We start from the raw sequence: 24,733 nt of genomic DNA, 5'->3' as shown, positions 1-24,733 counted from the left end.
CGGGCGACCGATGGCCAGTGTTTATCAGTGCCTTTCAGATGAGTTATATTTAGGTTGGCCCAGGCCAGACACCATTCTCCCTGCTGATTTACTGGGCTGCTGGGAGCACTGCTCTACCTTATCCGGTTTCCACAGTCAACCCAGTGTAATTTGTCAGGATATGGCTTGCGGTGCTATAAACCTCTCGTGTGCGTCTAGGTGTGTGTGCGTGTGTGTGTCTGTGGATCAGGTAGGTGCGCGTGTGTCCTTTTGACATTAAGTTCTGTCAGTAATAGCTCCTTATTTCCTCCCGCGCTTTCCCTTGGTCGCTCAATCTCAGACACACCCAGGTAGTGTATGCCTGGCTACACACGCACACACAAGAATCCACACGCACAGCCGCCCTCTCGCACATATGGCCTACGAGGCAGATAAGAGAAGCATTTATTCTGAAATACACAGACCTATTGTACGATTCTCCAAGGCAGCGAGCAGCGCTTCCTCCGAAAGCTGCAGTAAATCATCTCCGACAAAGAGAGACAGGGATTTACACGTCTGTACATGCCTGGTCTGGACAGTGGCAAGGGCGGAGATCCTTTGTGTAAGACGCCAGTGATGGATAAATGTTTTTTTTTCCTTGCTACGCCATGCCGCCGGTGTGTTTGCCGCGCATATCTCGTCGGAATACAGTTTCTGTCATTGTATTTGTCCCATTCCTCAGTTGCTCTTTGGCTCTGTAATCCCCTGCCTGACACTCACTTTCCACATAAATTCCACTCACACTTGCTTTATGATTTCACAGGGATAGTGCATATCCCGCTGCCCGCAAAGAAAAAAAAAAAAAAAGGTCTGTTTCATCTTATCAGCAGAAGCAGGCACATCGACACGACGGGTATGAGAGTGGACAGACAGCAAGTCAAACCTATGATAAGTGATTCAAATATCATGCAAATTCTTTCAACGCCATTTGCCATTTTAGTCCATGCTTTAACATTAGTGAGGATTTTATTATTATTATTTTTTTTTAACCCAAATCAGGTCACTCTGTGTCATTTATGTGACAGACGCAAACGCATACATGGAGTCGAACGCCCTCAGATGCATGATGAAAGTCCCTCGCAAGAGTTGTCCGGTCAAATTTAGAAATTCCAGGAAGCTGATGACTTCCTCTCTCAGTCCACCAAGCAAACCAAACATTCCTATCTATCTCCAAGTCTTCGTTTCTCCCACTCGTCCTCCTCCACTTGCCCTCAGACTTAATTGACTTCATGTGACTTAACCTTTCTGTTCAATGTGTCACTATGTCAAGGTTATATAGTCACCCAGTGTAGTAATCAGCAGAGGTTAAAGGGGAAGTCAACCCCCCCCCAAAAAAAAATATTTGTAATGTTCTTTGGTTATTATTTAAGTCCTGAGTAACTATGAGTTCATTTTCAGTCATCGGAAGTGACAAAATGGCCGCCCACTGAGAATGGCTATAAACGGGAGGATTTTACTACTTAACTCATATCCCCCCCAACGCAATATTAATCAGAATGCCCGGTTTAAACTAGTGAAGGCACACAAAATAAAATATTGTTAATACCTTTTTGGGGTTGACCGCCACTTAAAGGTCAACCTAGCTGGCTGTCGAACCAGGCTGCGGAACAAATCGAAATAAGTGAATAAATCAAAATGTTTGTTTTGGAATTAACCTCAATGGTTTTTAAGACTTAGTGATTTTCAAATCAAGAGTGAAGCACCAACTTTTTGGGCCAGTCAAATGGGCTGTAAACAATTATCTAATACAGTGCACCTTGAAATTTCAATAACGGCTTCAATGGCGTTTGTTAAATCTCGAAAAAGGAAGTTTATTTCACTCCTTCACATTAATGAGCATATGGTGAAAAACAAACAAACAAATTAATATGAAGTCATATAAATTGCTATCAAAAATAAGAATAAATCAATGTTTTTGTTGTATATCGTCATATAACTTGGTTTATATTTTTGAAGACATAATAACTGTTAGTAAAGCGTGACGTACCAACTAGTTGACTACCTAAATGGGTTGCAATCAATCTGTCAGTTTGTTCTTGTCGTTGAAATGTCGACCATTATCACATTTCTAAGTGGAGATGCAGTTTGCTGTTTTGTTGTGACTTCTTAAACTAATGAAGGGGCGTATTTCACTTCTTGCCAGCAATAAACAGAGTGTAAAAACACAGCTAATTTGCTGTCTAGGCAGGTTGCAGAATAAATAAAAGTGAAAAGTTACAGAATAAATCAAGGTGGTCATCAAATGGGTTTTGTTTTTAAGGACATAATGACTGCACAAAATAGTTGGCAACCTGAATGGGTTGCAATGAATTTGTCCATTTTTGTCTCTCCTAAAATGACAACGATGAATCTTTGGAGTTATGTAGTTGTTAACTCTTGAGAGACACATTTCCTTTGTAGTGACGAGCAAGTCATAAAATCCTAACTAATTTGCTGCTTGAACTGGTTGCTGAATAAATTTGAATGGCAAATAAAGATTAAATGAAAATGTTTTTTTTCACTGGAGTTAAATTTTTAAGACCAGGGATAAAGTACCCACTTTTTGGCTGCCTAGATGGGTTGCAAAGAATATGTCAATATTTGCTTGTAAAATTTCAACAGTGATATCAGTGGAGTTATGCAGTTCAAGCAGGTGAGACATATTTTAGAGAGTAACTAATTGTCTGCCTCAACGAGTTGCAGAATAAATCAGAACAAACGGTAACGATTGCATCTTCAATTACATCATTATTGATTATTATGTTCTTTAGGAATGGAGGATTATACCACATCATGACTTCACGACTTCAGAAATCGGCAGAGGGCCCCTTCCTACTTGTTGGCTCCCTAAATGGGTTGCAGAAGATATTGAAACAAAAACGCCTGTTTTTCTAGCATTTTTCATGTCATTAATTCACTTTAAAAAAAAAAAACTATTCAAACAATGAAGTAATATATAATTACACTGTTGAACATTTTTTTTTTCAAAATTAGAAATCACTAATGATGCCCAATCCCCAGAATTTGGGCTTCCTGTGCTGCAACCATGTGACTTTAGACACGTGTTTTTGGACTCCCGCGTCTGCCGGTGTGTTTATTTGACATCCCTGTCAGGAGGTGGAAAAGTGGTAGCTGGTGATGAGGGGGCGTATTGATTGGTGGGCCAGGCGCCTGCCGCATCGATTTGTCAGCAGGGCCATCCTTCAAGGCCTTACTATTGGCACACTGAGTTAATCTGCTCAGCCGGATCAATACAGGCTAACTGGAACTATCATTGCACAGCGTCCCACGTCACTCACCTGTTTGCCTGAGATTTATCGGGATTCTAGGTGTTTGTTTATATTTTTTTTACCGGGGTCCGAGGAATGATTTGTATCCGTGTAGCAGGGAAGTCCGGCACTGGCTTCTCCTGTGTGCACCCTTGGAGTGGATTTCTTGTGTTATTTGTTCCCCTGGTGAGTCACGGGCAGTAAAATGCAAGCAGCATTTTGCTATGAGGTCATATAAACACTGTATAGCATGCTTTTATGAATTTGCTGGATGCCTCGGGCACAGCATGGCAGCAAGGTGTTAACCACTGAAAAGATGGGCTGAGTCGTTGAATTTAATGCTGCTGACGTTGTATTTTTACTATGTAGGAACGGTGTGATTCACAAGCCACCACCACCACCACATACACATTTTTGAATACGTCCATATTGCACTGGTATTGTTGTTGGTCTAGTTGTTTTACAATATTCATTCTCAAGTCGATTGTTTGTCTGCTCTGTTTGTCCCTCTGCAGACCCAACATGGGCCAAACGGGCCGGGTCAGTGAGTCAGGCTCCTCCACAGTAAAACATGCCCTCAACCCCGAAAAATCCTTCCTGCAAGTCCACTACCTCAAGGTGAGATCATTGGAAAAAAAGGACACAATGATTGGAAAACTAGTTGAACGGAGATGTATCACCAAAATATGACGACATCAATCTGTTACTACTCATTGGGGAAAATATATATCTTTATTTTGTTATCATGCCTTGTTATTATACTGGCCTGCGCGTCTTCTTGGCGTATGCAAGTCTGACTTAAATTTGGGTGAACGGACGTTCTCTTGGCGAGCACAGTGGTTCAGTGGGTTAAGTGGTTCCGGCGTTTGATTTCTCTCTCATCATCTTTGGAAAAGTGATTTATCTCAAGGAGCCGTGCCATTTCCACCACGAGTTAAACGCAGGGGCTTGTTCTCATGACGATTTAGTAGGCGTTATATAACAAGTAATAAATGCTGTATTTGGAAAAGTAAACCGTTCATTGTCTCAGCTTTACTTTAATGAACACGATACTATGATGGCCTCAGCTGATATTTCTCAAGCCTTATCAGCCAATAGACCACTTTTTTGATTAAAAGAAAACAAACTCGCAACTCCAAGACCACCACTTTTCAGTTAAACTAAAAGGAAGAACAATGGCATGTTTGTTGGCCTATTAACTTTGTATGGTCAAAGTAAGAAAGCGATTTTTAAAACCCAAAATTGAACAATGATTGGTTAAAAAATGGACATGGGGACTGACAAATCATAGTATAGTAATTGTCCAAATTTGGACATCTGCTTTACAATTGAATCGTCACTTATATATTACACTGTAGTGGTTGGATTTTCAACCTATGGAAATTTAAACATGGAACATATTTAAAGTTTTCTGGGAACAAATGGTGGTCCCCTTACCAGACTTTAACTTGGAACATTTACTGCTTCTAATTTATGTCTGCAATGTTTGCAAATGAATCAACATTTTTTTGTAGTTACCTCAGCGGGTTTGTACCACTTCTGATCAGTTCAATATTGTTTTCCTCATAACAGACAGAGGTCATCCCTTTTATAGATGCCTTGTTTTTGTTTTTTTTTTGCTATTTTTTTCCCCATTTTGTTTGAAACTCCAGTTTCACTCAACGCCATATGGAATATAACAGCAATATTGTATAATGTTACTTCAAGCATCTGGTTGACAAAATTGAGGCGCCTCCCCAATAGACAGCTGCCTCCAAATACGTTCCTCTCACATCTGCAATCGAGTAAATAAATAACCCCCGACCACTACTTGCATAACTGTTAGATGTCATTGAATCATTTCAGTGTGTACATGACCAATAAATGTGTTATTGGCCTATCGCATCCCTTATAGGGCTACTTCCTCCTCATGTTCTTGGCCAGTCAAGTGGGAGAGCAACAATTTATTCACTTCTTCAGATTATTTGTGAAGAAATACCATGGGCAACTCATTCTATCTCAGGTGAGCCTCCAGTTTAAGGACCTAATTTCCACTCGATGGCGTTAATTGGGAATCTTCATGGTGGCTCGCAGCTTCCTCCGCGCTTGTTAATCAAATCTCAGCTCCGATTTGAACCGTTTAATGTGACCCGTCTTCCCAGGCGCGATGTTATTTCCATAAATTAATTGGATGCTGATACGTTCCTAGCTTGACTGCCACTGTGTTACAATAGTTTTTTCCCCCCAAATTGATGACCACACTTCAGTTTAGCGACGTGTGTTTATTCTACTTGTGTCTGAGCAACCACACCTGTGCGACTGCCTTTGTGTGTGTGTGTGAGATACATTCCACCTGGCTACTGTTGTCTTCCCACTAAGTAGTTGCTTTAATCCAAACAGTTTGGCATGAAACACCCAGCTAAGGTCTTACACACTTTCTTACACACCCACCTCCCCTAATGCCGCCATTTCTATCCATCATTATTTGACAGGATTTCCTGCAAATGCTGCTGTCTACCTTTCCTGACCTTGCGAGGTACGTACTGCGCATCAAGTGCTTATGGGGAATGCTTACTTTCAGGAATAATTGACTCAGAGACACAAGGCTTTATGTGTCTATTGGCTGGGCTTAAGTACTGGTTTACTGAGTTCTGGCTTTAACGAAATATGTCCTCATTCGGCTACAATTTGCTCACACCTGTCTATTTCTCAATCTTATTCAGACGCAAAACAACAATGAGGTTTCCTCCCAGGACCTAGATACTGTAGACTAAAAAATAAATATAAATATATATACTATATACAATATACACTTTACATAAATGGTTAAAAAAACACACCACAGAGGTGACATGGCATGACCTAGTTGGCATGTGTGTCTCACTGTTATGAGGTGTGAGTTTGAATCTTGGCTTGCATGTTCTCCCCAAGCTTGCATACTTTGCCCCTGAGAACACTGTCAGCAGTCCAAAAAAACATACATACATTAGATTTGTTGAATGTGTGAATGTGAGTGGTGCAGTTCACGAATGTCGTCAATTTTAACGTAATATTAATTACGCAATATTGTAATTACTTGACATAGTGAATTGGGGGTTTTCCTTAACTCTAAGCTATGCATAATCATCAAAAACAATTATCAAAAACAAATAAATAAATTGTGAAATATTTAACACTCTGTAGTGTCTACATAGTGAGTTTCACTTTTGTAATGGAACAACTGAAATCCATCCCACTTTCCAGCTGTAAATGTGCTGTGTGACTGTTTGCTGACCAATCCAGGGTGTACTCTCTTCCGCAATGGCAACAGGGATAGGCTCCAGCTCACCTGCTGCCCTAATGAGGACACTCGCACTAGAAAATTGATTGATGGATGGGAAACAAACAGGGATTTGTTTTTTGTCTAAATAAATAAGCGGCAGTTCGAGGGGTTAGGATGTAGAATTTGAGTTTTTCCTCTGTGCGTGGGTTTTCTCCAGGTACTCAGACTTGCTCCCACTTTCCAAAAATATACATCTTAGTTTAATTGAAGACACTAAAGTGTCTATAGATGTTAACGTGTGTGTGAATGTTTGTGCCCAACGATTGGCTGATGACCACTCCAATGTGTACCCTGCCTCCTCTTAGCCAAAGTCAGCTGACAAGCGCCAATGTGAGTGGATCATTGAATTAATCAAAAGTGCTTTGCCAAGAAAAGGTGATGATCAATAAAATTGCTGGCAGAATTGTATTTTTGGTTTCCCAATAATAAAAAAAAAAAAAAGACCCATTTGCTTTGTCTCTTTCGGCAGTATTAATCAATGCTGCCCATATACAAATGCATACATTTCAATTTATTTCATGTATTTTGGTGGAGTGTATTTACTGTATATGCATTGTCTTGAGTAACTTTTGATTTGGAGCAGAACTTAGTGTCAGGAGAGTTTTTGTGGATTTGGCCTTGATTCTCATCGATTCCGCTCAGTGAAGGCTGGGCCCCAACATCAATCCTTGTAAGCGCGAGTCTCATCCACTCCAGTATTAACTGAAGTGTAAAAGGACAAGCGCTCCTCCCGCTCTCCTCCTCTCTAATTTTCAGCCTCCTCTCTGGCGCTGGCTTAATCACTCAATTCTCTATTTCTCATGATTGCCTCATTAACCTCTCCCACTGCCCGTCTCGCTCTTCCTCGTCTGGCCCCGCTTACTTGCATCCGTCTGTTAGTGGCGCTCGCCTCTCCGGCCTTCAGCACCATTCTGTCTGCTCTCAGCGTTTTGTTTTTTTGTCTGTCTCTCCCATGTGCCTGGCTGATGAGGAGAGATTGATTGAATTAAACAAAGGAAGTTGCGGATGGTCAATATTTGGGTCTGATGCCTCTTCCAGTAAACAGCACACTCCAAGAGCCACATTGGGGGATGTGAGTGGGCACTCGCTGCATTCATGTTACAGACGTTCCCCTGCGGTGTACGCCTCTAAACCATCCAAACATAAAAAAATAAAGAGCGGAACATAAAATGAAGCGGGGGGAAAACACACACATTAAAATAAGTCGCTGATTACTACTGAGAAGGCAGTCAGTCTATCCAAAAGATTTGGTGATTAAAAGAGGCAATCACCGTTTATATACAACATGACAACAACTGTCTGCTCTCATCAAGGATCATTTTTATGCAGCCATTTCCTACACTGCTTGTCCGCAGTCGGATAACAGGTGTGTTGACTTTGAATGAAAGGCAGGGCATTCGCTGGACTGGTAGTCAGAGACTCTCACATTCACACTTTTGTACAATTTATTTTGTTTGATCAAAGTTCATGCTGTCTTAAGTCTTAAAAATGCCGTTTGTAACTCTTACAGTAGTTGTTTCTATTTGTGCATCCTTTTATTCTTAATTTCCATAAATAATGCAATGTGGTTGGAGGTGGAATCAATTGTTCCCTCGTTTTTATTTATTTATTTTGAAATCTAGATAAGCTTTCACTTTTCGACGATAATGCGCAAAAGATTTCCTTTGCTGGTATTTTTTTTCTTTTGCCACGAGCATACATTATACTTCAAAGAGCACTCAGCTGCTAGTTAAGCTAACCCCTAGCCTGCAATTACGAGACACTACGGCCGCTGCTGGCGTCAGAGATGATGGAACAGTGCGGGTTCTCCGCCAGACTACTGCACGAGTTGTCTCACCCTCAATCTGCCTAAACATTGGGAATATTTTTCACAAATGTTCAGCAGAAGTCTGAAATAACTAGCTGCATGCCCGCAGTGAGCGGCAACACCGCGCACCAGGTGCTGCTCACCAGAGCTGGCCGATAAAGGTGGACTTGTGAAAATTATGAGCTTTTGAGAGCAGCCAAATCCTGCTGGTTGCAAATGTTGACTCCCTGTCGCATAATGAAAATGTGGGGTTCTTTTTTTCTCCAAACTGTAGAAAACTAATAGTCACTTTTGGGATGTACTTAGATGTGCGCTAAATAGATGGGACTGAAATGACTTTTACCTTTCAGCATTACATTGACAGAATAATGACTTTATTTGAGAAAAATGTAAGTTTTGCAACACATTTTTAGCGATGAAGAGTACTTTCAATTTAATACATTTTTGGAGGTTATAATTGACATTTTCTTATGCAAGTGTAGCATCGTCACACTCTTTTACATAGGAAAGCATTTTTTTATATTTACTATATGCGTGTTTATTTTTCAAAGGCAATGGTTTGACATCATAGTTTAATTACAAAATAACTTATTTCGTGGATTCACCGACACTCATTAATGTACTCTGAATGAGTCAGCCTTGTGTGGAATTCCCCTCAATCCCAGACTAGAAATAATGATGTGGAAATACGCTGTATTTAGCTTAATCCTTTGTGTGTACTTTGTATACTTGCAGAATTACCAACACTCTTGGAATGTTTGCGTGCACGTTTCTGTTTACTGAGCATTGGGGTCACAGCACGTCTGCTTTGACTTCCTAGGCTGCACGCGCCTCCTGTTTACTCTCCCGGCGCACATTCATATTCACCTTATTGTTTCGACGTGCCTCTGTGGGTGTGCCCCAGGTTTTGTTGAAGGTGTTGGCGCAAACCCCAAATCGGCACTGAATTTAGGAATATATTCCCGGAGTCTTCACTTCATTTGGTGTATTGGGCAATAACAGTCATTACCTCAATAATAATAATCGGGAAAATACTAACACTTGTACACACTGTGTTGTAGGAAAGGCCTAACCCTTGACACTATTTATGCCGACTGGCTGGATCGACCAGGAATTCCCAAGGTGAGACTTTCTTGCTTTTTAGAATTAACGTCCAACTTTTAAAGTGGATCATTGAGGCTGCGCCACAAATGTAATGTTTCACCATCGTCTCGCATAAATCACTCCACTTATGTTCTTGCTCCCCCCACTTATATGAGAAACTGCTTGTCACATGTGTCTTATTATGCATTTATTGCGATGCATGGCAAATTCATGTCAAGGACAACAATCTCAGCCTCCATTGAAAAGGTAGCAGTTTATGGGTATTTTTTTATTGAAATCTTTTAGATTTTTACATCCGCATGCCATTTGTATTGAAACAAGTTACAAAAGCTTTACTTTCAGAACTAGTTTTAATTGTGACAAGAGAGAGACGAGACAAAACAAGTAGAATGCATAAGAAGAAAGTCAAATTTACATGGGACATGACAAAATTCAAGGGCAAAAGTGAGAACAAGTGAAAATGTTGACAAAATAAACCAAAAAATAACAAATTAGAACAAGACTGATACAAAAATTGAATACTAAAGGAGGAGCGACAGGAGAACTGACAAACTGCCCAAAAATATATATTGTTTTAGTCAACCCTCAGCTGACGTTCACTGAGTTTTTTATGGATAGTGAAAAAATATATATTTTGCTATATACGAGTACCTGGGATGTCAACATGGCAATGTTGTTGTTCCTTCCACTAATGAGACGTAGCAAATCACATTTTTCTCATTAAGCATTTATTGCCATGCATGGCAAACGGATGCCGAGGCCAACAATCTCAACGTTTGTGCACTGAACGGCAAGCACTATTATTATTATTAAGCACTATTATGATTATTATTATTACAAAAACACTAGGAAAAATGTTTCCAAATAGCAGAAAAAGATGAGAAATTCACAATTGAAATAAAATGTGAAGAGACAAAACCAGTCAAATGCAGAAGCAAGTTAAAAAAGCCAAGAGAGTTAAAAGGAGAACAAATCTAAATGTTGAAAAAAATATTACCCAAGGAAACTTACAGTCATGTGAACTAGGCTAAAATTACATGGCCAAATTTACAGGAAATAAAGAAGTAATGGAAAAAGAACTGGTCTTCATACGCTCCTTTTGCGAAACTTCACACCACCGTTCAGTTTTGCTTGGTATATTTCTTGCAATGCAATGCACTTAAATAAAAAAAAAAAGTTTACGTTTCTCTTTCAATTACTATTTGATGGCCACTTTGTGTTTACTGGGGTGCATGTGGTGAATATTGCACGTATCAATCATCCTTGTCGGTGAATCAACGTGGGAGTGAGGGGCCCCATTTATCAAGAACAAATGAAGTCACACACGGTTCCATTGGGCCGTCATCTAAATCAAACTGCCTGTGGTCTAAATCACAAAAATTCGTCGGATTGACTTGATGATTGTACTAATGAAACGCGTCTCTTACATTAGCGAAGACACTTAAAAATGATGCCTGATTATTCATCAATCAGCGTCGTTTTGGGCTGTTTCACTTCCATAATCAATCCTTGTTCGCTGCGTGTTCAATTGTCTTTTTTTCCCCTTCATGATGACTCATCTTAATCAGCAGTATACGCATGTTTGTGTTGCTGTCTGGGTGGCAGTCTTTATTTTGGAGGTGATGTAACAGGAGCCTTCAGGTTTTGAAGGGTCGGGGATGGGTGGGGTGGGGGAAGCAGACTTCTGTTTTGTCCTACCTGATTGGCCCGCAGCGGAGGCCTTTTTTCTTGTGTTTGATGTGCCAGTCACCGCCTAATCAGATCAGCCCCATCGATCCAAACCTTTTCCAAATGCACGCCCTTGTTTACGCTGTGTACATGGGACACAAATATGTTTAAAAAAAGAAAAAAGCAAGAAAGGAAAAACCTTTTCTGAGTCGCTCATGTTTGCCTCGCATCCTCGGGGTTCTCCACAGAGACTTGAGTTCGGGAAGGGCTGGAAATATTAAACAATGACATTTAGTAGTCCCGCAGCTAGAGAACGGGAATGGAAAGACAAGTTCCGGCTTATTGTGAACACGCCAACAGATGACTAAGCAGTGTCTTTGGGAGGAGGCATGTAGGCTGAGGTACTTTGTTTAAATAAAGATATGGCCCACGATTCACAAGAGCCGCTCGTTCAGCCAACGTTCACCAGTTCCTACTTTTATTTTCATGTTTTGCCACAAAATGATTTTAATAGCTTTCGACATTTGAATGTAGATGACATAATGCAAGCTTTTTCTGCTAGAAACTTGAATCTGACAGCTACTTGGGAATCTTTTATCTAGTCGCGTTTTTGGAACAATATGAAAGAATTTTACTGGTATATTACAATTCATGTCAAATAAAATTGGAATTTTAAGTCAAATAAGGACTATTAAAGTCTCCTGTCTGTCAAAGGAGATTTGTTCCAAACCCACCTGCTCATTCGTGATTCAGCCTGTAGTATTTCCATTGGCCACATGCAAAGCTCAATACTACGAGTTCACGCCTCAGTGTGTATGACACAAAGCTACTCCAGCAGAAATAGCGTGGCAGGCAAAGATGGAGAGCAGCTCAGAGAGGAAGTTGTCAGAGTGGGCTGCGGAGAAGCCAGTGAGTGCTGAGGCAGTAAATTGGCATTGTGTAACGGGATACCGCACATAGTTGTTTTTGCAGCCTTGATCCCAGCTGCCATTCCACAAATAGCAAGGCTTTTGTCTACCTCTATGCGAGTCCCCCACCGCCCCTTTCTGTGTAGTGTGTCCTCCAGTCAATCAATATTATCTGGATTTACACCTCTCAGCCATCATTTCATCTTGCTCACCTCACTTTAACCTCTTTATTTTTGGGGTGGGGGGTGCTAAATGGTTCTGAGCTATGTTACAATTTAGCTCCACGTTTTTATTTTCACTTTCACTAGGAATATACTGCGTTGGAATCTTTTTGTCAGGGTCGCAGGTGAGTTTGACTCCCTTTTGACTTTCGGTAGGAGACAATGTACATGCACACAACCTGAACTGATTGCCAGTCAATCTGAGTGATGCACTTTGTTATCGTATAGGTGTAACTAATGCAATTGATGTGCATACCAATGTGTAGAAGGTTTGCCTGGTCCTAATGTCATCACTGTTAAATAAGCCTCATGTTGTTTTTCAATTCATTTCTTTGAATTATTTTTATTTAACGTAATGTAACATATTAGTGCCTTTAAATAACATGTATAATATTATTTATTATTTATTATTTATTATTTAATTCATACCTATCACAGGGACTGCAGATGGAAATTAGCTAGCTACAAAGCTATAATTTGGCTATTTATACTATTCATTAGTGTAATGTTTTCTATTCGTGGTCTCTAACAAATGATTTAAAAGCCGACTCATTGTGTGTGAGCATTGTGTGTGTCCATGTTTATGTTTCTGGGATTGCATTTTTTTTTTTTGGTGATTGTGTTTTTAAAGTGTTTTTACAGTATACGTACTGGATGCCCTTGCATATAGGAAAGGAGCGCCATAGTCACTGACGCACTTTTCAGCCATTGATTGATAGGCAGAAAACCAGTCAAGGATAATGAGCACATTCACACTGGAGCTGCTGCGAGCCACAGCTCACACCCAGAAACTAACACTCACACTTTCCGGACGTCACCCACCCCTCCACCAGGCTCAGCCTCTTAAAGGCACATACAGGTACACAAACACTACACTTTTCCGATAAGCTTCAGAATGCAATTAGTTGGTTTTTTTTGTATTTGCAAGGCGTTTACTTTGAAATGGTTTTTGAAACAAGTGTAAATGTGTTTAAGCTGTTTCTGCGAGGTAAAACTACAAACAAAAAGTTTTTGCGTGCTCTCTCCATCTTGGGGATTCGCACCTAAATGACTGTGCAGTTTGATGCTGATAGCCTGACGCAAATATTCAGTCTTGAAATGCTGCATTTCTCAAATTTATTCATTTTCTTATAAGTGTCGTGCAAAGCTGGCACTGCATTTTATATAAAGTAGGCTGACTTTGCTCCTAAAACTTGGCATCTTTTAGCCTGCAAAATTGCATCGATGTCAGGCATCAAATTCTGAGTAACAGACAATTTCAAGATTTTATTTAAGTGAGAAGTTGTAGTTGTAGTTAATATGACGTCCTGTGGACACACTTATCAATGTTTACTTTCAATGAAAAAAAAATAATTATCTTTTTAGGTACACATTAAAATATGTCATAAATATTTCATTTATTGAAAATTTAAAAAATAATGTTGTGCTTAAAATTCCTGCATAAAATTATTCGACATTCAAAATGTTGATAAATATTTATTCAAAAGTAATATAAATTATTTCTCATTTTTGGGGGGGTGCATTTGGCCTTAACTATTTATACTTATATTTAAAACGGAAACCCTCAAATAACATAAACATCAATCCCAACAAGTTTTTATGACCAATTTCTTGTTCTTTGAATGCAAAAAAATACTCCTTAAAATAAGGAGCGCAATTACAGTCGTTCACTCATTGATTTTTGCGGGTTTAAGTCTTGGTGGAGGTCCAGGCTGTGAGTGCTCCTATTGTGCGTTGATGTGGTGGGGTCCACATCACTCTGGCATCAGTTCTGCTGAAAGCCTTAATAAGGTTAGGAAGTAAGTGGTGTGTGTTTGTGCTTGTTTATACGTGTGTGTGCGCCTGCGTGTTGTGTGTATTGGGGGGGGTTGTAGGTTGATGCGATCATTCCTTCTGATGTCAGATATCGCCTTTCATCCACTTCCTCCTCCAAAGAGTCAAATCGCGAGTTTCCGTCCGAGAAGCGAGTGATTGCACTCCCCCCCTTCCACCTCTCCTCCCTCCCCTTCCTGCGTTCTCTCTCTCTCTCTCGCTCTCTCTCTCTCTCTCTCTCTCTCTCTGCACAGCATTCCACTCTGTCCCGATCACTCACAGCTCTTCTTCCCCTCTATCGTCCAGTGGCTGAATGAAAGGAGCGCGGTGTGGTCTGAGGCGACGCTCGTGGAGGAAGTCAAGCAGGAGGTAAGTCTTTATTTTCCCTTTTTCTTCCTCTCCCAACTGTTTCCTCATACCTGGCACTCTCTGTCACGATTTCCCTGTTTTCCAGTCTTCTGTTTCCCCAGTGTCTGATAGCATCTTTCATCGTCCCCTCTCGTTTTCTTTCCGTCTCCCACCCTGTAGTGGAGCGCCCGCCGCTTGTGCATCTGTTGCTTTGCTTTTCAGTCCGTGCCTCCAATCACGTTTCCCACAATGCGCCCGTGTGGTTCCCAAATGATTTTTTTCCACCCTCCTGCTTAACTTCCCCATTTGTGCCAGATACTTGAGAATGACTCCTGCTGAAGGCGCAGAGAAAAGTGCACATTCAAGACATACTGTGTAATGCAGCTTTGTTTTGCGGGCGATCCGGGGCTATACTTTCACTATTAACTCTTTTGTCTCAGTCGTCTGTTTGTCTGGGTTATACATGGAGCGTGACGGAGCGCTGAGAGTTTGGAATTAATGCGCGCCTGCAAAAAAAAAAGAGAGGGGGGGGGCTGTGCACAGTGTGTTAAGTCAAGACTAGTGGCTCACTGAGCGACTCTCTCAAATAAATCCCGGTGTGACTTTCCACTCCAGTGACGTCACCCGCAGGTTAAGTGTTGTGCATTCACTCACCTCTCCCTTTTATTTTTTTCAGCGCTCACTCAGCGCTACTTTTTTTGGTGTTTTTCGCCACCTCATTACGCTCCTCATTTCCCTCCTTCTTGTCTTCGCCCTCCTCCTCCGCCTCCACCGCCCACCGCCTCCTGCTCTCTCCCGCAGGTTGCAAAATGGATTCTCCTCAGTCATCAGAGGAAGGGCAGAAAGCGGAAGCGATCAGAGCCCAAGGTGAACTGCAAAGAGGTAAGCAGCAATTGACTCTCATTAACACTTAAGACTTTTACTTGGCTTTTTTTTTTTTAAACGTCGCTTTTGTTTGTGTTAGGGCGACAATTATAGACTCACTTGGCCATGTTCATGTGGCGTCCTCTGCCCACATAGTTAACCTGTTAAGCGCTTGTATACATCACAAGCCACTCAGTCTGCACGTGGTCACGGTCAGTGTGAGCGCCCGCGCACGCGCGCGCGTGTGATCGGATGTATGGGAAGAATGGACAATTTGGCCGTGACATTTTGCCGTTGAAGATTCTGTCTCATTCGGTGCGACACTTGTCATAGTGGCCTGTATGTCACCCGCTGAAATACTAACCATCTCAAAAAAGAAAAAGATAATCATGTCAGTGTGTGTGCGTGCGTGCGTGTGTGTGCGCGCGCGTGTCGTTAATTAGGCATCCCCAGGGACGGCTAATCCCTTCCACTCACTAATTGACACACAAACACGCGCACATACGCTGCATCATTAATGGACGCACACTGATCGAGGGCCTCACAGGGGGTCGGGAGTCATTAGCCAGAAAAGCGCGCCGTTTATATATCATCCTCCGTGTGCTTCTGGGCTGTATGGAGCACTTGACAAACCGTGTTTTATTTATTTATTTATTCATTATTTTTGTGCAAGCGTAAGGGCATTTATTATGATAGAGTGGATTCGCTAAAGTCAGCAAGAATATGCCCCATAAGTCACACAAACTTCAGAATTTTGAGAACTGCTGTCATGCACCAGCTCATGCGTGGCCCAGCATATATTGAGAACATCAGAAGATGGTCATGCTTTTGCGTTGGCGTTGCGTTTTTTTTTTTTTTTTTTAAACAAAACTTAATTGGAAAGAAGGTTTTAAGACAAGAGTGTGAGAGAAGAATATACACATCGGAAATTATATGACATAAGCACTGTACACACATTTTAACATTTTTACAAATGTGAGAGACCACACACATGATGGGGAATTTGCAAATGTGCCCCAGGAAATTATAAATTTTTTCCAAATTGGTCCGAAAATTATGAACTGACGACAAATGTGTCTTTGTTCAACTATCTACGCCAGTGACGCAGTGATGACAGGCACAACAAATAAATGCAATTCCACAGGATGGCAGAAGGTCCATAATAACCCGTGTATCCACGTTTTGTGACAGTTTTGTTTGGTGGTGTTCTGTCATATTTTTTGGGAATGTAAAATGTGTGCTTTGGCGCGCACATTGTTGTTTAACTCTGCGCTCCAGATGACCAACAGAGTACACCGCACACACAATAGGGGTTGCATGTCTTCATATTTTTGTCCAACAAGAAACTAATTAGGTGAAAGTCAATTTGGCGTCATTGATGTATTTTCAGTGCTATAATTACAAAAAAGACTGCTTTCCACGAATACATATTCACTGACCTTTAACGGTTTATGTGCCAACACTAAACACATATGCTAATCAAATGATGATATTTTGATCGTAAGAAAAAAAAATCCTTTCGCTCAGTGTGCTTGCTGCTGGGACAGCCACTTAACATTCGCACAAAATGGCAAACGTTTGCGTATGTTTGCATGGGTCGCGAATGTTGCGATCATTCGTTCAAAGTTACAAATGTTCGCCAATCATTTGCCAGACGTTTGCATGGAATTTTTGTTTTGCGAGGGAATTTTAAACATGTTCAAGAAAAACTTTTAAAACTGTTGGTGAACCTCTGGAATGGAGAACGCATTTGCCAAATTCAACTTCACTCGTATACCTTCGCTCCTCGCTGGGAATCAATACAACCCTTAACACGTCATCGATATTACCGATAACTCCGCCGATTGTTGCACAGCTCCTCCCCCTAACCAGACGGGGCTGCATGGCACTACCCCTTTGCTTAGAGACTGACAACTACTTTACAGGCAAATTGTGGAAGAAAAATGACAATTAACACACCCCACCTCACAGGATATCCTCTCAGGCTAATCTTTCATATATCCAATCATTGGCCCTTTTCTGGCTTTGATTGCACGAATGTAAAATGTTCAAATCTGAACGTTCTTGCAAAACAAATTTGACAAACACTTGGGTAGCATTTGAAGTTAAGAAAGGGCTTTGATTTTGTGTCGTTATATTAACAGTGATTCGCTCAGTTTGACATTGTTCTGACAGTTATGAATATTACTGAGAACACAAGGTTCTGTAGTGTCGACAATTTGGCTCGTGAAAAAAATTTCAGGTTTATTTTCCATTCCAACCAACGGGAAATCATTGTTTCAAAGCTGTGTCCCTTATTGTATTAGACTTCAGAGGTTGCGCCTTCTAACGTTACGGCTTTACAGTTGTGTGCCTATTGAAAACATAGTTGCGCACGTACCTGCAAACCACAGCATACTCAAGCCCGGACATGATTTTTTTTCGAGATCTAGATTAGTGCACTTTTTTTTCCTTTCTTTTATCCACGGGCACGCACATGCCTGTAGAGCAAACCCCCCCTACCCCCTTTTCAAGCACCTGAAACTACCGCCTGGTATATTTACAAGGCGCACACACGTGCACAACACACTTACTTCCAAAAGTGGCAGCAAAAGGACCGCTTCCTGTCGGAGGTGGAGAGAGGGGAAGATGGAGTGAAAGAGGGGGGTGCCATAATCCACCTCATGAAAGAATGGCCAATTGCTGTCTACTTGGCCGTACACAATAGTGAGAAAGAAGGAGGGAGGGGACGAGTGGTTGGACGGATGGAGCGAGGGAGCGCGAGGGAGGGGGAGGTCAGCGTTTGAAGTTACACCATAAAAGCCACGGTGAAAGGAAACACGAAGTGACCCCTCCACCGCCACCTTTTTTTTTTTTTTTTTTACCTCCCCTCTCCATTCACCCCTCTCCCCTGCGTCCAGGCTCGCTCCTCCCTTTGTTGATGTGTGCAGATTGCCCCATGGATGGACCAGGTGTACTTTATAGTACTCCTTCATGTACTTCAAACGCTAATAGTCCAATTTCACCTCGGCCACCACCTCTATGCATCTCTCCCCACCGGCCTGTTGTTTGAATGTTCTCGACAGCGCAATGGTCAGAGAAAAAAAAAAAGGAGTAGCAACAGGTAGGAGAAGGCGATGAAAATAGGTGCTTATGAGAATAGATCAGTGTTTCCCAAACTTAATTGATCCGAGGCGCATATTTTACATTGGAAAAAATCTCTTGACACACCACCAAACAAGGGCATCACACAAAAGTGGATCAAATAACGAGGATCGTATCTTAATTTACTCCAAAAAATTCTTACTCAGAGGGAAATGTGGACCTGTTGAGTTGAACACAAAGCTCGGTTGTATGAATTTCAACAAGTAGATAGCAGGTTAATTCTACCTTCTGCCATCTAGTGGGAGAGAATCTTATTGTTCTGTCTGTCGATATGGTTGCATTGATAAAGGTGCATTATTTGTAGTTGGAAAAAAAAATCAGGTGATCAATTCAGTGAAGTTGGATAGTTTTTATTGGCACAGTGGTGAGGAATCACTGTCGTAGCGGATTGAGATCGAAGTAGGTAGGTAGGTACAAAAGGGGTCCTTGATTTACAATCCGGTCCGACATGTGACTGCTTAAGTTCCACACTTATTAAATGCAATTTTGATCTCACCATTTTGTTTTTGTAGCTTACTAATAGACTTGCGGGGTCAGATGTATTATGAATGTGATTAGCTTCAGCTTCAGAAAGCAGGTGAGGCGTGATTGGTCATCACCTGCGCCCCGAAGCAACTGCGATGCCATTTGCAGTCAACATAAGCGACAAAATGGAGAAGTTTGGATTTTGCTGCTTAATTCGTATTCTACAAAAGCAGTATTAATTAATTAATGAGCTGTTTACACTAGTTAAGATACATAGAACATTTTATTGGGTTGACTTCCCCTTGAAGGAAATGGTGATTAAGACTTTACTGGAAACGATATGAAAGGCTAAGCACTATATGCTGTTCAGGGAAGTATTTTGTCATAAATAATTTTTTATAAAGTCCTCAGAGAGCCATTCGAAACGTGTGAAATGATGTGGTGCAATGAACAAATTTTATATAGCTCGGGCATCGGGCCAAAACATTGTACCTCCAAAATAGTCGCTTTTCAGGAGCGTTTGTCCAACCATTAGCATTGCGTCGTGAAAGAAACCAAGCAGTCAGGTTGTCACTCTCACGGCATGGCTAAGTGGTAGAGTGGTCGTTTCCCAACCTGCAGGTTGCGGGATCGATCCCTGGCCATTGTAACCATGTCGAAGTGTCCTCGGGCAAGATACTGAACCCCCAATTGCTCCTGAAGGTGCGTCATCACCAGGGAGATGCAAAGTCACAGTGAAGCGCTTTGAGTGCCTTCTTCGGTGGAAAAGCGCTCTATAGCTGAAAGACCATTTATCACGATTAAATATTTTTAGAATCCATTGGTCTATCAATTATTCCATTGATTAATCGACAAATCTGATAACATATTATTTTTCATTTATTACGAAAGAAAATTCCGCCGATTATGGTTTTATTAACCAATTAATGTTGTTTATTTGATATTTTAAAGTGATTAAAAAAACAAATCAATTAAGTAATACCACCAAACCTTTTGAAACCGATTCTGTCATTGTTTTCCACAGTGAATGCTGATGTCTGCAAATGTCATATTTTGATTAAACATAAGATATAATCAGTCTGCTTTCACGAAGAACTACAGAGATGACAGAATAAGTAATGCTTTGAGTCAGAAATCAAAGGGTTTGGACAATTTTGATGGCTCTAAATGATGACTCGATTATTGTTGATTAATGTGACAATTGATTAGTTGCCAAATAATTGAATAATTTTGACACCTCTTTCTATGGCTGAGTTTGGATTTGGACTTTTGAGGTCTGATTATTTTGAATTAATAGACATGTTTTCTTTTATACAGTTGAAAGTAGACTAATTAAACCATTTTTTACGTTTAAATCATCTTGTTGAATCTGGGCCTGCCGTTACAAGATTAATTACGGTAACAAATATTGACGCCATAATTTGTTTACGGATATGGTTGACGAGTAATGATTATGTTGTGCAGTTGAACAGAATATGGAATTATTTTTATCCTATTACATGACATATTGCAATAACTGTACAGCAATAATGTTCTTGACAAAATGTAAAAAATAAATAAATAAATAAAAAATATTACAGAAGTGAATTTCCACAATTTGGCAGCTCTGATTATGACAGAAAGAATCATTTTTGTCACGATTACACATAATACGAATCACCACCCTCCAGTGATTACACCAGCAGGAAGACAAAACATAAGGACCGTGACAGATTGCTCTTAGACACAAAGAAGCCACTGCAGCAGCTTGTTTTAAAAAAAAGTTTATTTTAGTTATATGATATGTTGTTGTTATTATTATTTAATTTTGAGCAGCAGCAATAAATCGGCAAAAACAGTAAATTGAAAGTGTCACAATTTAATATGACCATTTATTTATTTATTTACAAGTTACATGTTATCATGCTGCCATGATGTCACAATTGGTCCATATTTTATCTGGTGTAGCTAACAGGTTGCATCGATACACACCATACCAGGGCGTTAGTTAACTGAACTAGACTCCACCTAGTGGTAGGTAAAGATTGTTATCTCAAACGATAAAGGTTATATCATGAGAAGGCTTGAAGTCTGAAGCCCAAAGTTATAATTATTTAAAGTAGAGTGTTCATTTGTAGAATGCAGCACACTACTGAACGGGCCTGGTGATATCAGAGGTAAGGGGTGTTGAGAAAGAAAAGGGCTTGAGGGAGGTGTAACGTCTTGTGGTGAGCATTCAGCCGGAGCTCAGGCAGCATTTAGGACTAATGACCTGATGGATGATTAGGGAATACAGCGCACATGCACATACCCCAAGTCCGGAGTTGGAAAGAGCCAGACACCCCCTGCAGAGCCACCAGAGTTCTGGTCATTGCAATAAAGCCCGAGTTTATGACCAACTTCCCCCTCGCCTTACTACATGGTTCTGCAGTAATGTTATTGATTTTTACACCTAATCATCATGTCTGACCACTACTTTTGATAGACGCGTATAACGAGCGTGTGCACATGTGCCCAACATGCATGTGTCAGGTGTGCAGGCAAGTCTATAGCGGAATATTAGTCACGGCTGCGTGGTAATGGGCCTCATTTTGCTCTAATTTTCCTCTGTGGACGACATAATGAGGCCGCCGTCTGCCCCTGTCCGTCAGAACAGGAAACCTTGACGCAACAAAAAGCCTGGAACACCTAATAAGACTTCTGGCATTGATAAGGTCTCTTTGAAAATAGCACTCATGAGATGGACAATTGATAAAGTTGTTCTCCTGGACTTCCTGGTGGGCCTTCTCAGTAATCACATGATCTTCTGGATTGATCACATTTAACATGCATGAAGCGTTTCTTGATCGGCATGGAACGTTACACTCCAGTAGACTTTATGGTCAACAACTAGAAACGACTTCAGTGAACTCCATTGCAGCCTCCAGAATTGTTTAAATATCGGACAGGTGTGTGTGACTTCAATATAGAATTCAGACTGTCGAATAGATTTCACTTTCAAGAGTCAGAAAAGCTCCATACTTGAGACGAGTGGATGGTTTGTCATGGCATGTCTTGGATAGAATGCAGACTGACACGTTACCTTTTTGTGTGACTGTGATACGGTTTGTATGGACAACATTTACGCTTACACTTCCGCTTAATAAGCACATCTGGGTGATGGTGTAACCCTGGATTCTTGACATTCCTTCAGAGTTTGAGACAATGTATTAATTCGTTATATTTGTCTAGTTGTTTTCATGTTTTTTGTTGTGTATGGTAAACTAAGAAAGTGCAGTCTGGTAGTGACTACAGGGAGGCAAAATGTCGCCCTCACCTCATTTGCAGATGCCCCCTTCCTACTTGACTTGATAGGACGCTATGAAAACACGCCACTTGGTTTCTGCTGTCTATGGAAACAGAATGGGCACTAGTTGTCTTTGGAGTCGAGGTCGAGTTCTAGAAACGGTTCAAGATATGCAAAGATGTTTTAATAGTTAATAGTAAGTGCAAGGGAGTACCATTATGTTTGAAAATGACTCATTTCTTTTTTAGGATTTAATCAAGAATACCTGTATGTTAAGAAGTTAAATAGCATTCAAGCGTGAATCCACCAGAGAGCAAAGAATGGCGTCAACACAAAAATTGCGCCCGATCCTTTTGGTTTCATCTTCCGGTTGCCTTATCTTTGTCTTGAACAGTTTGACTTTGAAGAAGCGTACCTGTTTCTGGCAACTGTGGTGTTGAAGCGATTCTTCACACATCTGTTTCTCCTTCGTCTCTGTTTTGCCATCAGTGTCCCCTGGTTTATATTGGCTCCTTAGCCTTTCATCACCCGTTTGCTTTCTCTTTGGTCCTCCGTCTCTGGCATTTATTGGCAATGAATCAGAGATGATGCAGGAGAGGAGCGATGGGAACCTTCGGGAAATGGCAGGCTGTTTCCGGACAGGCTTCATCACAGCAGGATGGGAAATGGTCAGACGAGCAGTATGTTGCTGTATGTGTGTCTGTGTTTGTACATTACTCCGTCATCAGATGGACTAAAGGATCAGTTCAGTCTTCGAATGAACACGGCACTCCTTTAATTACACAAATATCACTTATGAGAGAGCTAAGAGCTCAGGCAAGTATTTTAAACCCTTGTTCTGTTTTTTTTGTTTGTTTTTTGATGAAAGTGGACTTTGAACAGCATACTGGATGGAAACTAGTCGCAAGTAAACAAAGGTCGCGCAATAGATTGTGGCCCATTATGTAGTGGCTCGATAGGCTTCTTTATGGGTCCCCCTCAAGCAAGAACTGTGAAGGAACTAATGGATTGACAGAAAGTGGAATGGACTGACAATTCCACTCTAGGTGAAAGGTTGATACACTGCCGTTGATTGATGAGATGGCGATAAATCAGAAAGGTGTGCACATTCTTTAGCTACAGCAGAAAATGGACTGCTTTTATTTGTGAGGGAACTTTATAGGCTATGAAGGCCTGCCGAAGCTTCAACTTCAAATCTGTCACAACGAGCGGGAGTGGCAGGTGAAGGTTTGTCCACATCCTTTAATATGACATTAAAGTTGTGATCAAACCCAGGTCAACCTATTGGCCAAAATCGTACACCATTGTGGACTCAGTCCCGGGAGTGTGGCATGTTTTTACTGGCACTTTCTTGGCCCACTCAGTTCTCACGATTATACTCATCAACCGTTATGAAAATGTAGACTTTTCATATTTGCAACATCCTCAGTCCTCTCTGGTTAACCATATTTACCTCTGTTTTGTAATTTCTCGCAGATGTTAATAAGTCATCGCTGTAGAAATAAAATTACTTATGGAATGGTGTGGCATCACCGAAATTCCTAAAAAAAAAAAAAAAAAAATTAATTAATTAATTGGACATAAAATGCCCTTAAAATCATATATTTGTGCATAGTAAAGTTATGTTTTAGTTTTAGACAATATTAGAGTCTCAGGTGATGACTTTGGCAAGAATATGTACTTTGCACCCCCACTAGAAACACGGCATTCTAATTAAAATTGCGTTTGTGGAAATTGAGTTAAGCAGTAAAATCCATCTCTGGGCTGTGTCCTTTTTTCCACTTGCTGTCAACTTAAAATGACATCACTGTTGCTCAGGACTTAGCCAAGGACCAATCACGGCTCGGCTGTTTTCTGTAGCTGTTACCTGACAGGTCGTATCACAACCGTGGCAGAGGCAGCACAGCACCTGTGTAAGGGTGCTCGATCATGCCAGCACGAGATTGTGACGTTTCACACCTAACACTTGCACCTTGATGTGTTGAGAGCAATTGTTGTCTGAATACTTTGTATATCACACCAGATACTGACTTGGACATCATGAACTGTGTAATTGGTCACATAGTTGCAGAACTAACCCGCTTTGCTGGATTGTGTGCAAAAAGAATATTGCAAGTCTGGTTGTGCAATTTTGCGTTATCTCTGTATGAAAGCGGCTAATGAGGCATCTGTCACAAAAATGCTGGCCAGAAGCGAGTGATAGTGTGGGGTAGGGGTGAAGGAAATGTGTGGCAAACTTCTCTCACACTCATCATGACATCAATAAGTTGTTGTTGTCTGGCTTCTTCAATGAGTTTGTTCAATTTGAGCCACGAAACAACAATTAGACAGAGTGGGTAAGATTTGTGCTGTGTGGAGAAACACTCCTCTTTTTCACAGTTGATTGTGGACAATTCCCAATCTATCAGCAGCAGCAGACTTTTTATTGTTAATGAGCAAAGGGGATAAAACGCGAGTGTGCCAGCGTGGATTTGTCTCATTTATCACTCAGCAGCAGTTCTGGTTTTTGGGGTCGTTTAAAACTCAGTCGGTCTCCCCTCAGTTGGGGGCGGATCCTGCC

General features: G+C 41.0%; 1 protein-coding gene across 2 annotated transcripts in view; it reads left to right on the top strand.

The window, feature by feature from the left end:
- Window positions 1–24,733, top strand: part of aopep (aminopeptidase O (putative)) — an 81,732-nt gene that overhangs the window by 30,686 nt on the left and 26,313 nt on the right. The window contains exons 8-13 of one of the 2 annotated variants that reach the window (XM_088295114.1): window positions 3,782–3,884; window positions 5,161–5,268; window positions 5,738–5,781; window positions 9,436–9,496; window positions 14,394–14,456; window positions 15,237–15,317. In XM_088295114.1, coding sequence (XP_088151240.1) covers window positions 3,782–3,884; window positions 5,161–5,268; window positions 5,738–5,781; window positions 9,436–9,496; window positions 14,394–14,456; window positions 15,237–15,317 — 460 coding nt within the window. The remainder of the gene's footprint in view (window positions 1–3,781; window positions 3,885–5,160; window positions 5,269–5,737; window positions 5,782–9,435; window positions 9,497–14,393; window positions 14,457–15,236; window positions 15,318–24,733) is intronic. The other variant, XM_088295123.1, reaches the window with a different exon arrangement.

This window comes from Idiotropiscis lumnitzeri, chromosome 1 (genome assembly GCF_059441095.1).
Source record: "Idiotropiscis lumnitzeri isolate Australia: NSW breed Sydney's pygmy pipehorse chromosome 1, RoL_Ilum_1.0, whole genome shotgun sequence".
In the NCBI taxonomy this organism is placed as follows: Eukaryota; Metazoa; Chordata; class Actinopteri; order Syngnathiformes; family Syngnathidae; genus Idiotropiscis; species Idiotropiscis lumnitzeri.
This window is presented reverse-complemented; position numbering and strand designations above follow the sequence as displayed.